The 14,915-nt window shown below is 33.3% G+C and overlaps 2 protein-coding genes across 3 annotated transcripts; both read left to right on the plus strand.

Moving 5' to 3' along the window:
* The first annotated feature begins 5,879 nt into the window (after positions 1-5,879).
* On the plus strand, positions 5,880-9,422 carry LOC18041889 (histone-lysine N-methyltransferase, H3 lysine-9 specific SUVH1). Of its 2 annotated transcripts, XM_006432253.2 has the most exons (3): positions 5,880-6,050; positions 6,179-8,359; positions 9,090-9,422. In XM_006432253.2, exon 2 carries the CDS (start codon positions 6,311-6,313, stop codon positions 8,297-8,299), a length of 1,989 nt encoding a protein of 662 aa, XP_006432316.1. In that variant the 5' UTR covers positions 5,880-6,050; positions 6,179-6,310; the 3' UTR covers positions 8,300-8,359; positions 9,090-9,422. The 2 variants fall into 2 exon arrangements, with proteins under 2 accessions (XP_006432316.1, XP_006432317.1); XM_006432254.2 differs by having other exon boundaries at positions 5,880-8,359.
* A 3,431-nt stretch (positions 9,423-12,853) lies between these two features.
* On the plus strand, positions 12,854-14,915 carry LOC112098357. Its single transcript, XM_024184481.1, has 2 exons — positions 12,854-13,194; positions 13,372-14,915. The coding sequence occupies exons 1-2, from the start codon at positions 13,051-13,053 to the stop codon at positions 14,698-14,700; spliced, it is 1,473 nt and encodes a 490-aa protein (XP_024040249.1). The 5' UTR covers positions 12,854-13,050; the 3' UTR covers positions 14,701-14,915.

Consider the following 14,915-nt stretch of genomic DNA (forward strand, 5'->3'; position numbering starts at 1 on the left):
TTGTCAGTCGGACATTTGCTTTAATTAACCAACGAATGTCAGTAGGAATTACATTGATTATTAACAAACGTAGTCGTTCACAACGAGCTTTGTAAATCTTCTTAAGAGCATTTTGAGGGAGAGAAGGAAAACACTTATGCAGTTTATGTTGTATTTATTCCATCCTTGATTTTGGGGTTCAATTATTGTAGGAAACTAAAAATACCGACTTAAAAGTTACGGAGCACCGTTATCCACTATTTACGCGGTAGAGTGAATCAAAATAAATCAAAGAAACAAATCAAATCTGTAAAATCAAATCAAAGTAAAGAAGAAAAAAATAAAAACACAGAATGAATATAACTCACATTCGTCATTTTATTGAATTTACCTCTAATTCCAATTGCAGATCATAAATACAATCCTCTATTTCTTTGAGTTGTCTTTCTAGATCTTTAACGTGGGATACTAACTTTGGTGGTTGTAGATCCCAAATAAGATGTGATTTACAGAATCAGAGCAAGTTCCTCAAGTGAAATTTTTCATGTAAAAGCTCTCTAACATGTTTCAAAATGATCATTCTCATGGAGGTACTCATGACATGTATAAAAAATGGTGAGCTAAAGCACAATTGTCAAACAATACACTTAAACAAGAAATAACGTAATGCACTTCATTCAAGACATAGGGAAAAGAAAAAAAATCAAACAATTCAAACGATGAAGTAATAGGAAAACAAAATCACAAAAAGTTGAAAAAAATGCTTAATCAAGATATGGTGGGTCACTCAAATTGATTTTGATGTTTGCTTCACATGGTTGGTATTCTAGATATGACTTCAATCTTTGACCATTAACTTTAAATGTGACACCATCCTTTGGATTCTCAATTTTTACGGCTCTATATGGATACACATTTTTTACAATAAATGGACCATTCCACTTTGATTTTAACTTCTCTGGAAACAAATAAAGATGAGAATTATAAAGCAACACTTTTTGACCAATTTCAAATGTTTTCCGAAAAATTCTTTTGTCATAAAAAAACTTTAATTCTTGCCTTAGTAATTCTGGAATAATCATATGCATCACTCCTTAATTTCTCTAGTTCATTGAATTACAATTTACGCACGTTACCGGCATCATTAAGATTTGAATTAAAAGCTTTAATGACCCAAAATAAATTATGTTCAAGTTCAACCGGTAAGTGGTAAGACTTTCTATCAACAAGTCGATAGGGTATGATTGGAATTATATAGGCAAGGAATGCATAATTCTTTATTTATTTTATTTTATAATATATATCTTTTTGAAAGGTATGACGGTCAGGTGGCCAAGATGGCCACTTGACCATCACGAGCATTGTTGCTCTCTTCTTCCTTTTTTTTATTTTTTTACTTTTTATTTTTTTTTAGTATTTATTTATTTCATCTCCTTAATAATGCATTCCAAATTACTCCAACAATCCTTCTTTGTTCCTACTTTCAATTTCAATTCCAATTCCATCTTTATTCTTGAAAAATATTTACAAGATAAAAATTAGCATATTACGAATTAATTTAACATAAAAATATATTTGGGGAGTATTAAGATAATTTAGAAATAATGAGCATATTAATCGATACAATAAATGAAAAACTAATAATTATATCCTTATTAAATTACACTTTTTAGTGTCAATCATACATGTTCAATAAATTGCCTACATCCAAAGATTTACCTTCTCTCTTAAGCATAAGTTAGGGTAATTGAACAAGGTAGCTGATGCTTTGAGTCGCCGAGTAGTTTTTCTCACCGTAGTAAAGAGTGAAATTATTGGTTTTGAATACCTAAAAGATCTCTATGCAAATTATGAAGATTTTAAAGAAGGATAGAACAAATGTACCTCAAGAGCCTCAAGCAAGTATTAGATACATGATGGATTCCTGTTCTTTGGAGATCACCTATGCATTCCCCAAGGATCTTTAAGGGAGCATATAATTCGAGATCTACATAGCGGAGGATTAGGAGGACATATGGGCCGAGATAAAAGCATTGCATTAGTAGAAGCATGATACTATTGGCCACATCTTAAAAGAGATGTTGAGAAGTTCATTAAACGTTGCTCCACGTGTCAAATAGCTAAAGGCCATGCACAAAATACGAGTTTATACACTCTTCTCCCTATTCTTGAGGCTCCTTGGGAAGATTTATCTATGGATTTCATATTAAGACTTCCACGAACTCAACGAGGAACATATTCTATCTTGGTGGTTGTTGATCGATTTTCTAAAATGGTGCGCTTCATTCCGTGCAAGAAGACTTCTGACGCGAGGAATATTGCACAATTGTTCTTTCAAGAGGTTTTCGCTTACATGGATTACCTAAGACTATTGTCTTTGATCGATAGTAAATTTCTAAGTTACTTTTGGAAGACCTTATAGAGGAGACTAGATACATCCTTGCAAATATAATAGTACTTGTCACCCACAGACAGATGGGCAAACTAAAGTTGTTAATCGCACATTAGGCAAATCCCCACCAATGGGATTATCTTCTACCTCAAGCAAAGTTCACTTATAATAATGTGCCCAATCGATCAAGTGGAAAGTCAACTTTTGAGATTGTCTGCATTAAACCTCACTTACATGCCCTAGTTTTAGTGCATTTGCCTAAACTACCTGGAATGAGCATCATTGCTGATCATATGGTAAACAAAGTAATCAATGTTCATGAGGAAATCAAGAAGAAACTAGAAGAATTTGCTACTAAGTACAAGGCAAATGTAGATAAGCATAGGCGCTTCAAAACCTTTGCCGTAGAAAATCAAGTGATGGTTCATCTACAAAAGGATAGATTTCCTATTAGAGAATACAATAAGCTCAAGAAAAAGAAGATTAGATCATTTTGCATTCTTTAGAAAATCAATGACAATCCTTATGTCGTGGACCTACCAACAAACCATAATATCTCCAAGACTTTCAATGTTCAAGATTTGTTCAAGTATCATGGACCTGCATGATTGCCATATCATTGAGTCAACTTGAGGACGAGTTCTTCTAAAGAGAGGAGACTGATGTAGGACACTCGAGTCATGGTAGGAGTATAAATTTAATTTCCTTTTTTTGTTTGATTAGGATTTAATTTTTTATTTTTTATTTAAGTCATATTCCTTTCCTTTACTTTTAAGGAATCATAATTTTATTAGGAATATGATAATTCTAACTAGTATAAATAGGCTTGTTATGCTTGTTTCTTTACATAAGCTTCTCAATCAATAATATTCAGTATTTTCTCAATTGATATATTTTTTCCTTTGCGAGAGCCCTTTTTCTTGAGTTTTCAAGACGTACGCTAGAATAAAATTTAATATTGCTTCCGCTTTACATCACAATAATTACTCAAACCTTGATTGATTCCTTTTTTCTGTTCTAATTCAAATTTGAATTTAAACAGATTGGATCATATCAAAAATTGCTTCAATTCGTTTATTCAATCATTTCAGTCCTTTAGACGATTGAATTGTGGATTATAATTTCTTAAGTATGAAAATCAATTTCATACCCAAAACTAAAATGTTGTCCAAGCCCAAAGCATTCTCAAGTTTTGAAGATCCGTAGGAATATGGATGGGCAAAATGGGTATCCACTACAATAGCCGGTAGTAAGGACCTATATGAAATAGATGAAAAATAATTGCGAGAACACCATAATTTACTCAAAAATTAGGACTGAAAGAGAGTTAGAGACCTTAAGTAGGGGTGTTTGCATATCAAATTTTACGAATTGGACATTAATTTATATCCGATCTATAATTTTGCGGATATAAATTTTTAATCCAATCTAATTTACAAATTAGTGAAATTCAATTCAAATCCAATCCATACGTTTGCGGAACGAATGCGGATTTGACTCAATCCATATCCAATCTACCATTTTGCGAATTGGTTTGCGGGCTAAAAATTTTTAATTCTATTCTATCCACGAACTAACTAAATAAAAAAATTAATATAAAAATAATTTTCCTACCTGTCAAATTTAAGATTAAATGAGATTTAAATTAATTAATTGTTTAAATAAAGTTAGAAAATACTTTCAAAGTTTTAAAATATAACACACTAAAAAGAAAAAAACTCGTTTGTTTATATTAGTACATGAAAATTAACTACTTAATAAGCTATATTTGTTTATTTAATTATTTTCATTTTATATTATTATCTGATAAGATATAATATGGTCTTAATATAACTATATTATAACTTATTTATTTATTAGTAAGTACTAATGCCATATTTACAAGTTTAATTTTTTATTAGATAAATTTTTTTGCGGATTCGCAAATTTTTGCGGATTTACATAATTAAATTTATATCTAATCCACCTATAGTAGATTTTTAAATCTTTAATTTATGGTGCGTTTACTTCATAGAATGATAATTGGATGGAATGTGAATGGGTTGGGAATCATAATAAGGAATGAAAATAAGATTTTAATGTTTACTTGGCAAAAATAAATGAGAATGTGAATGTACTAGAATGTCATTGATGTGTTTACTTAGCAAAATAAATGGGAATGAGAAATGTAAATGAGAATCAATTTACCAAAATATCCATATATTAAATAATATAATTTTCATTAACTAAATACATGTATAAATATTCATTATAAAAATGTTATTAATTAAAAAATAAAATTAATAATAATAATAACATTTAAAATAATAAAATTAATTGTAATTTGAACGAGGGTAATTTAGAAAATATGAAAAAATTAGAGGGATACAAAAATCAGTTCAGGGAATAATAATTCCCATTACCAACCTCCCATGGAAATGAGATTCTCATTCTTTATTCTTAAATTGTGTGAGACCCACATATTTTATTCATATTTCTAAATTATATTTTACCTAGGGGTGGGCACGGTTCGGTTCGGTTCGGTTCGGTTCGAAATTAAGTAGAACCGATTTAAATCGGTTATTTTATAAAAAGAACCGAATAAGAACCGAACTCAAAAAGAACCGAACTCAAACGGTTCTTTTCGGTTCGGTTCGGTTTTTTCGGTTCTGGGCATATTTTGAATTTTTAAATTTTTAGCCCATTGGACTTCATAAATGTAATAATTTTTTTCAACAAGTTCATCCTAATTTCATTACAAATATTAACAATAAATACAAAGTATTCAAAACACATTTTATCAATAATATCTTACTAACTATTAATAAATAATTAAATAAACAATCTATATAATAAGATGCTAGTTTAAAAAAAAATAAAGAAAACTTACTGGTAAGCAACATCAATCAACTATCATTTACTCCTCAGCTACTTGCTGTTGTTCTTAAGATTGCATTAGCCTAAAAAATTCTTCAAGAAATTGAAATTTACGAAATTTATGAAATTTTTTTATATTTGATTTTAGGGTTTATTTTGGGAAATAAAAATTTACGAAATTGTAACACTAACATATATATATACTCTGATTGTGTGTATGCAAGTTTATGTTAGCTATCTTACACAATCAGTTAAAAATTAACACATATTTAATTTAATAAAATTTAAAAATAATTCAGTTTTTCGGTTCAGTTAAATGAACCGAATACCGAACCGACATTTCGGTTTTTTTATAAATTGTACCGTTCGGTTTTTTTTTAAAAAAAAAACCGTACCGAATTAGAAAAAACCGTCGGTTCGGTTCGGTTTTTTTAAGACTACGGTTTTTTTGCCCACCCCTAATTTTACCAAGTAAACATCAATTTTATTCTATTTTTTTATTTTTATATTCTAAACCCTCAAATAAACACATCATTTATTTAATTCACTAATCTACGAATTAAATTTTTACAAATTAAATTTATATAGACCACGGATTAAGCATATCGGATTTAGTTAAGAAACCTACAACCTTTAAGAATGCATTAATGAAGCACGTGTTTGTGCACAGTGTAAGAACAAGTTCGAAGTGGACGGACTAGAAAAGGTGAAACGCATTGGGCGGAGAGCAAGCAGGCTTTTCATTTCAATGGACTTAGCAGCCAAAGTCCCCCCATTTCTCAGTTCAAACCCTAGCAACTAACGGTACATGCAATCTCCAGAGGTAATAATAATACTCTTAATTTTAATCTGAAATTTTTTTTTTTTGTCAGTTCGGTAAGTTAGATCTTACAGTTTAAGTTGCTTGTTCTTTAGGACCATTTAAAACTTGTTTGATCTTTATTTTTGCAGAGAAAAAAAATTAAAATTGAGCTTCTTTAAGGAAATGGGATTGTGAAAAAAGAAAGATTTAGTGCGTTTAATTCTGGGTTTGTTGAATTTAAGCTTTGTTTAGTGTGTTTTTTGAGTTAGGTTGTTTTAGTGATGGATGGCACTGTTCCTTCAGCTCCTTTAGACAAAACAAAAGTGTTGGATGTAAAACCTTTGCGTAGTTTGAGACCTGTGTTACCGTCAAGTCCTCAAGCACCTCCTTTTGTTTGTGCACCTCCTTTTGGCCCTTTCCCACCTGGGTTTTCTCCATTTTACCCCTTTAGTACGCCGGAATTTACTCCTGACAACAACCAAAACAACAACACACAGACACCTCCAACGTCGTTTGCTACCCCCATTCGGTCATTTAGGTCACCGGATGTTAATTTTGTGGATGGGTCTAATGGTGATTTGGGGTCTTCGGATGGGTTTCTAGACGGGAAAAAACGTCGTGCTTCTAGTTACAAGCAGAAGAGGCCCAAGAATGCTCAGGACTCGGATTTTTCTGTGGGGATTAGTTCATTTGAGCGAGATGATGGTAATAGGCAAGTTGTTAATAATGTGCTGATGAGATTTGATGCCCTTAGAAGAAGAATTAGTCAGATTGAGGATGCTAAGGAGACTTCTACTGGGTTGATTAGGCGTGCGGATTTGAAAGCAAGCAATATATTGATGAGCAAAGGAGTACGTACCAATATGAGGAAGAGGCTTGGAGTTGTTCCAGGTGTGGAAATTGGTGATATTTTCTTCTTTCGGATGGAGATGTGTTTGATCGGTTTGCATTCCCAGTCCATGGCCGGAATTGATTATATGATTACAAGGAGTGATTTAGACGAAGAACCAGTGGCTGTAAGCATTATATCATCCGGAGGATACGATGACGATGCTGAGGATAGTGATATATTGATATATAGTGGCCAGGGTGGGAATGCTAATAGGAAGGGTGAGCAAGCAGCTGATCAGAAGCTCGAAAGGGGTAATCTTGCATTAGAAAGGAGCTTGCGCCGAGCCAGTGAAGTAAGAGTCATTCGGGGAATGAAAGATGCTATTAACCAATCTTCAAAGGTCTACGTATATGATGGACTCTATATGGTTCAAGAGTCGTGGACTGAAAAGGGGAAGTCAGGTTGCAATATTTTCAAGTATAAATTGGTTAGAATACCTGGGCAGCCTGGTGCTTTTGCTCTTTGGAAATTGATTCAGAGGTGGAAGGACGGCATGTCTGGTAGGGTTGGACTTATTCTTCCAGACCTTTCGTCTGGGGCCGAGGCTATACCCATTGCACTTATAAATGATGTTGATGATGAGAAAGGGCCTGCGTATTTCACTTATCTCACCACTGTTAAGTATTCTAAATCATTCAGATTAACTCAGCCTTCTTTCGGCTGCAACTGTTATAGTGCATGTGGCCCAGGCAATCCAAATTGCTCTTGTGTCCAGAAAAATGGGGGCGATTTTCCATATACTGCTAATGGGGTCCTAGTAAGTCGGAAGCCGTTGATATATGAATGTGGTCCATCATGTCCATGCAATCGCGACTGCAAAAACAGAGTGTCTCAGACTGGTCTAAAAGTTCGGTTGGATGTGTTTAAAACGAAAGATAGGGGTTGGGGCCTGCGATCTTTGGATCCTATTCGTGCTGGTACTTTCATTTGTGAATATGCAGGTGAAGTAGTAGATAAATTTAAGGCAAGGCAAGATGGGGAAGGCAGTAATGAAGATTATGTTTTTGATACAACCCGTACTTATGACTCATTCAAGTGGAATTATGAACCGGGGTTAATTGAAGATGATGATCCTAGTGACACTACTGAGGAATATGACTTACCATATCCCCTAGTCATAAGTGCCAAGAATGTTGGGAATGTTGCTCGATTCATGAATCACAGTTGCTCTCCAAATGTTTTCTGGCAGCCGATTATATTTGAAAACAATAATGAATCCTTCGTCCATGTTGCATTTTTTGCAATGAGACATGTTCCTCCCATGACAGAGTTGACATATGATTATGGGATTTCCAAGTCTGATGGGGGTAATTATGAACCCCACAGGAAAAAGAAATGCTTATGCGGAACACTGAAATGCCGAGGTTATTTTGGATGATGTTGAAAGCGTGTTGATTAGTGGAAAAGAATGGTATTGCCAACCTTGGCACTGTAAAAGGTCAGTATCTCACTTATGTTGTTTTTCATGAACTTGTTACCATGAAATATGATGTTTTCAGAGATTCTTATGATTTTTGTTATTGTTGATTTATTAGACAACAAATATGAATTATTTATGCCAAAATTATGCTAGTAATTTTATCCATGTGGCACGCACGCATGCAGAAGTTGTTAGTTGGGCCACATATTGTTGTTATAAATATGAATTTTCTCAAGATAATGTTTTATATGATATTGTTGGAAGCAACAAATCTTTGCTTGTTCATGAATTGCTCTTCTATGCAAACTGATTCTTTGTACGGCGGACAGACATACCTTCTTTAAATATACAAAGTAATTCATGAAGCTCAAGTATTACTTTTGTCATAATAGATAATACTTTTTCTGTTTGATTATTTTTATGACTGAATTTCTGCTCATAATAATTTGAGCGTATTGTTATACTGCCAGACTCATTAGACATTTTGTTATATTTCGTGTTAGGCTGAAATTTTGCATCTTCTAGTCAATATTGAAGCCATTTTGATTGATCTATTGTCTTATTTCTCCAATTCATTGTTATACTACCATTTTGATTGATCTATTGTCTTGAAGAAGCTTCTTCTGCCTTTTTTGGGCCCCCAAGATGCACTGAATGTATCTACAAGAGAGAAAATCTCTCGATTTCTTATCTGATTTCTTATCTTCATGTATATCATTGACTAATTAACTTTTCATACAATTCTTAGGATGTAGTGGTCAATTCCTCCTGTTGATGAAGAAACTCTGCCTGCCGCCAGCTATTGGGTGCAATGTCACCAGTTAAGTAGGCACAAAACTCTGTATGTTGTCCCTAAACCTATAGCCAGGGAGGACACACTGAGGCTGTTGACAGTGATCTCATGGAGCACTTTGCTGGTCACTTTTTATGATGTTTGTAGTTTTTAGTTATTGTAACTAGTAGTTGCACTATTGTAAGAAACCGGCTTTGTGTACTACCTTTTTTCTTTCCCCCCTTTTTTATCTCTGCCGCGGCATAGTTATTCTGCTTTTCTGTGTTAATAATTATTTTGTATTGCCAATGTTGATGAGGTTGTGTATCTATCGTCTTGGAATTGGTTATGATAATAAGTTCCAATTCGAATTTTTTGTTAAGTCTCTGAATCTGCATTTTACTAAACCTGGGAAGATTTAACACTCTTTTAACTCAGATTCATCAACAGACTGAAACATCATGCATATTTTTGGCCAACAGGAAATTTGTAAAGAAGTTAATTTTAGACCGTGAAAGGGTGATTTTAGACTTAATTAATGTGGGTGTTCTTAGAATAAAATACATTAATATTCTCGTTTTTATTTTCATAGTTTTGTGCGTTTAAACAGATGAGAGCTGATTTGGACTCAAGAAGGCCATTTGGTGGTGATAATAATAATGGTAATAATAGTAATAATAAAATGAAAAAAAAAAACTATGAAAAAGGTAATGTAACAAAATAATAATAATTGAGCGAAACCCAATCCAAAGATCCCAAGTTGGAAGACTCATCCATGAATCTTGCATGAGACCACATGATTGCTGGCTTCCAATGAATAGATTTAAGCGCACGAAGATATTTGAAAAACTAAGGAAAACACAAGTACTTCGGTTCTATTTGGGATTAAACCGTAATATATATATAAAATAATGAAAGAAAAATTAATAGTATTTAGTAAATATAATTTTTACATAATAATTTTAATAAAATTATTAAAAATATATTTTTTTACTATATAAGTGAAAATTTTTGTTAACATGACTTTTAAGGTATAGTAGATAGTGTTTACCAAACATTTTAGCGCTGTAACTTTTAACTTACAGCTGTCCAACCTCAATCCCAATTAAACATTTAGTTGATTGTCAATCAAACACAAAAATTATTATTTAAATATAACAAAATTAAGGTGCATAAATTAAGCTACAAACTATGAAATCCACTGCAAAAATGGAGTTCCAGAATCGGAAACTACTGATATCCCGGATGAAACGAAATGGTCTAAAGTCTACCCAATAATAATAATTTATTTTTATTGCAGAATAAAAAAAAATTACTATATAACAAAATAAAATTTCACAATAAGACATTTTTTTTTTCCTGTCTTTTATAGATATTGTACTAATTGTTATAGCGAACTTTATTCTTCTTTTGGCCTCGGGGGGCTGGGGTGCCACTACACAAATGTTCATTAATTGAACAAGGGATAGCCATCAGTGAGGGTATCAAACAACCTTGGAGAAATTTGAACCAATGTAGTGAAATTTATAGTAAAATGAAGTGGCAGCGAAGCTATGGCCTTCCAAGTTATAAAATATGCAGCAGTCCCATAGAGTTGCCCAAGAGAAGTTGCAAACTAAAGCATCAGCTGCAAAGATTTGTATTTTACAATTTACATCAGCTGCAAGTCTGTAGTTGAAAATTTTCAGATAATCTATGCTCTATGTAATATTTTTTGCTTTGGAAAAAAAAAAAATATAGTAATAGCATGTGGGCATGTGCTCTAATAATTGGGCCATACACCCCGGCCCAATTAGCAGCAATTTGGCGGCAATTCGGGAAAATTCGCTCCCAATTAATAACAATAATAAATAATTAAATTTAGCCTTTTTATAATACAAGATTTGATACAAAATATGGGAAAATTACACATTTCCTATACTCGAATATAAGTTGAAAATACTTACACTCAAATACAAAGGGGTTATGATACTTACTACCTTCAAATAAATAAATAAAAATGCTACATTTTCACCCTCTTATGGTAACTACTTAAGTTATTTGACAATAAAAAAGTTTATGTTGTGCCTAATCAATTTAAGTTATTTTATAGACTGTAGACATCCATGAAAACAAAATATTATGTATGTGCTGTGACAATATTGTTGTTAATAAGTTGAGCTAATTACTTAATTTATGTAACCTCTTTTACTGCTCTTATATTTTTAACAAGGGAGAAGCCAGAGATTTATATATGTATTAATTCTAAATTTGAAACTTCTATTTTCAATAATTATATTCAAGAATGGAATTTTTTTTTTTAAAAAAAAGAACATTTGTAAACCATGATTTTCTTATAGGTCTTGATCACAGCCACATTTTTAATTTCTCCCTTAACATGAACCTGCTTTGGTACTACTTGTTATATTTCCTTCAAATGGTTTTTTGCGTCTTGTCCTTGTTAAGAAAATGAGAAAGAGTAGAAACGAGAAGAATTAGAGAATGTGGATTTTGAATTACTCTCTTTATAAATTGATTATTTTTAAATTACGTTACCTATTTTTAAAAATTTTAAATTATCCTATAATTTGGTCAAAGATATTAAAATAATGAAAAAATGAAGTTGAATTGATGAGTTTTTTTTTTGTCTTTTTACTAAAAATAGGGGGTAAATTTAGATTTTAAAAGTAAGGATAATTATTTAAAAATAGTTAGAGGAGAGTAATCCAAAATTACACCTACTAAATACTTATATGTATGATAAGATAAATTTTAGAATACATCATAAGTACTATATTAATTATATAATAAGTAAATAATATAATAACATATATATATTTAATTTAAAAAATTATTAAAAAATTATAATTATATTAAATTTAATTACACATATTATACATAAATTAATCCGTTATGTCACGAAATTATTAAAATTCCTCCAATATATACTGTTTAGAGTTGAGACTGCTGGAGTGGGGCTACACAGCGGCGGCCCATTATAGCCATTTTCTCTAATTCAATTCGGCGGCAAATCGGAAAATTCCCGCCAAATTAAAAGCAATGGGATGAATGAATTGAGTAAATAATTTCAGAAACAGAACAGAAGAAAGGGAAGAAAAATTAGAGAGAAAAGGAAAAATATGGAGAAGGAGGAGCGAAATTCAAAATTTGAGAGGGGAGAGATAGTGTGGGCAAGAGTAGTGTATCCTCACCAATGGTGGCCTGGGGTTGTTATCAGACAAGACTCTCTCGGCGTCTTAGTCTCCTTCTCTTTCAACAACAACAACAAAAATATTAATTCCCAAAACTGCCCTTGCTGTCGATATTTCATCGAATCAGAAGTGGTTTCTTTCGAGCCCAATTTCAAGTCCCTCGTCCGCAAGTGCACGAACGACGACTTGTTGAATCGCGCCCTGAAGCGGTCCGGCAAAAATGTTTTGTCGAGCTTGGAAGAACGGCGTCGTTCCGATTTGTTTCGGCCTCGAGAGGTTTTGGGTTTTGCTCGCAGCGCGGCGGTTTCGTCTTGGATCGAAGTTGTCGATTATCTTGACGCTGCTAATGCCTTTGCTCAGTTTACTGCTTTTCGCCGTCATTTTTTCAGCCCAGCTTCTGGTTTGCGATTTTATTTCATTTTTAATTTTTTTTTCACTAAAAATTATATAAAAGAGACCGACAATGGATTCAAATTCATTTGATAAATGACACAACAAATTGATTAATTATGTCAATTAGTTTGAAGCTTTACTTTCTACTAACTTAATTTGATTTAGCATTCTACTAAGGATATTTTTGAAATTGAGGTGCTACTGTAGAATGAAGGAATGAAGGTGTACAATAGATTTTGCTATTCATAAGTTCCTTTTGTGTGAATACCTACTGCTCATGTGTAGAAGCAGATCCAGCTGCTTTGGATGCTGGCGATGATTGTCGGGAATTCTCTGAGAAAGGGGAAGATAACATGTTAGCTTGTTCTTCCAATGGAAGCAACATAAGCGATATTTCCCCAGAAGTGTCTTTAAGCCGTTGGGGCAAAGATCAGCTTGAAGTCTGTTCGACGAGTGAAACTGAACGACAGAAGATACAACCATTTCAAGACATGATGGTAAAACTCCAAATTTGCTGCTCTAGATATACATTTTATTTAGATGGAGAATGTATGAATACTTTGAAGTTGAACATTCTTAGCTTTAGAAGTCTGTCCTGTGAATGTACCTCTGACAACTTGATTGAAAGGGATGAAGCTCGACTTTTTAATCCTGGCTATATTATGTTTCGGCAGGACATTAAGGTTCGTGGTGGAGGAAAAGGGAACACTACTCTTCCCATTGAACCTTCTCTGGAAAGCCCTATTAACTGCCTAGGTCTAAAGAGGCAGCTTGACCAATCTTCTTCTGATTTTGAACCTCCTCTAGAGCTACACAATTCTTTGTCTTTCTCATTAAATAGAGCTGATGCTTATCTTTGGAGAAGTAATGAAGGATTCAAAGCCATTCTTTCTGATACTTCCATTTTAGGAAATGCTTTTTCCAGTCTTTGTGAATTATTCAATACCATGGCAACAAATATGTCTTTATCTTTCACTGAAGCTTGTGGTCATATTCTAAGAAATATAACTGGATGTGAGTCAGACTTATTCAAGTCTTTGTTTTCCGGATCCCAACTGGACTTCAAGACTCAAAGTCCCTCTGCTATTGTGGCTCAAACTTCAGCAAGTAGCTTGAAGGACTTGGATCTGAATTTGCTCTATCTTTCCCTAATAAAATGCACAACATCTCATTGTAGCAACCAGAAGATTATTGAAATCTCTACAGTTCAGAATCCAGATGAAACTGTTCAGACAGTTGACAACCGTGGAACCCATATACCTTCTGCCAATGTCCAGCAGCCAGAAGATTGTGGATCCATTATGGAAAATCATAGTGCCTTGATATCTTATGCTAATGATATTACTGAGAAGCTGATGCAAACTCCTCCTGCTCAATCCATGTCAAATAACACAATCGGAATTCATACTAATGACACAATTACTGTAACCAGAGGAACCTGGAATTTACATTCTCATCCTACTGCTGACGAACTCAAGATGATGCATTGCAGTAGTGTGCCATCCAAGTACAGCTTTAAGAAGAAGAAGAAGCTCTTAAAACCTGTTACTCCTTCAGCGGTCAATTCAAAAGTGGGACAACAATCAGAAGTTCCAACTCTTGCTGTTTCTCGATCTTTGTTGATGAAGTTCCCAAAGGATTTTAGTCTGCCATCCAAGGAGGAGCTGGTAAAAAAGTTTAGTCCATTTGGTATGATAGATTGTTTGAACACAAAAGTCTACTTCTACACTGGCTCTGCTCAAGTAGTCTTCTTACACCAGCTTGATGCAATGGCGGCTTACCAATATGCAAAGAGGAAGAAGATTGCCTTTGGTAAAGCAGATGTCAAATTTTGGCTTGATCCTTTGCAAGATAAGAGAGAATCCAAGAATCTTGTTTCCTCTCCGTCATGTGCAACAGAATTGCCTGGATTCAACATAAGATCATGCCTTAAGAAGTCCAGAGTCCTGGAGAAAGAAGGTAAAAGTTCTCGTAAAAAGGTAAGGTTTTCGATGGAAACCTAGATTGGTTTATTGTCAGTAGATGAAATCTTTGTAAATTTTTTTCCACTTTTGTGGGAATGGGGAAATCTTTTGATACTGAGACATTGAAATAGCCTATCATAGGGGTGATCCCAACTCCCAACACATCTGTGAAAACTTCCATGTAATTAGCGTAAAACAACCAGGTTGTGACCTTTGTTGCCAGTTATTTACTAGCACTTGAAATCATCAAATTT

This window comes from Citrus clementina, unplaced genomic scaffold, assembly GCF_000493195.1.
Source record: "Citrus clementina cultivar Clemenules unplaced genomic scaffold, Citrus_clementina_v1.0 scaffold_5, whole genome shotgun sequence".
Classification (NCBI taxonomy): Eukaryota; Viridiplantae; Streptophyta; class Magnoliopsida; order Sapindales; family Rutaceae; genus Citrus; species Citrus x clementina.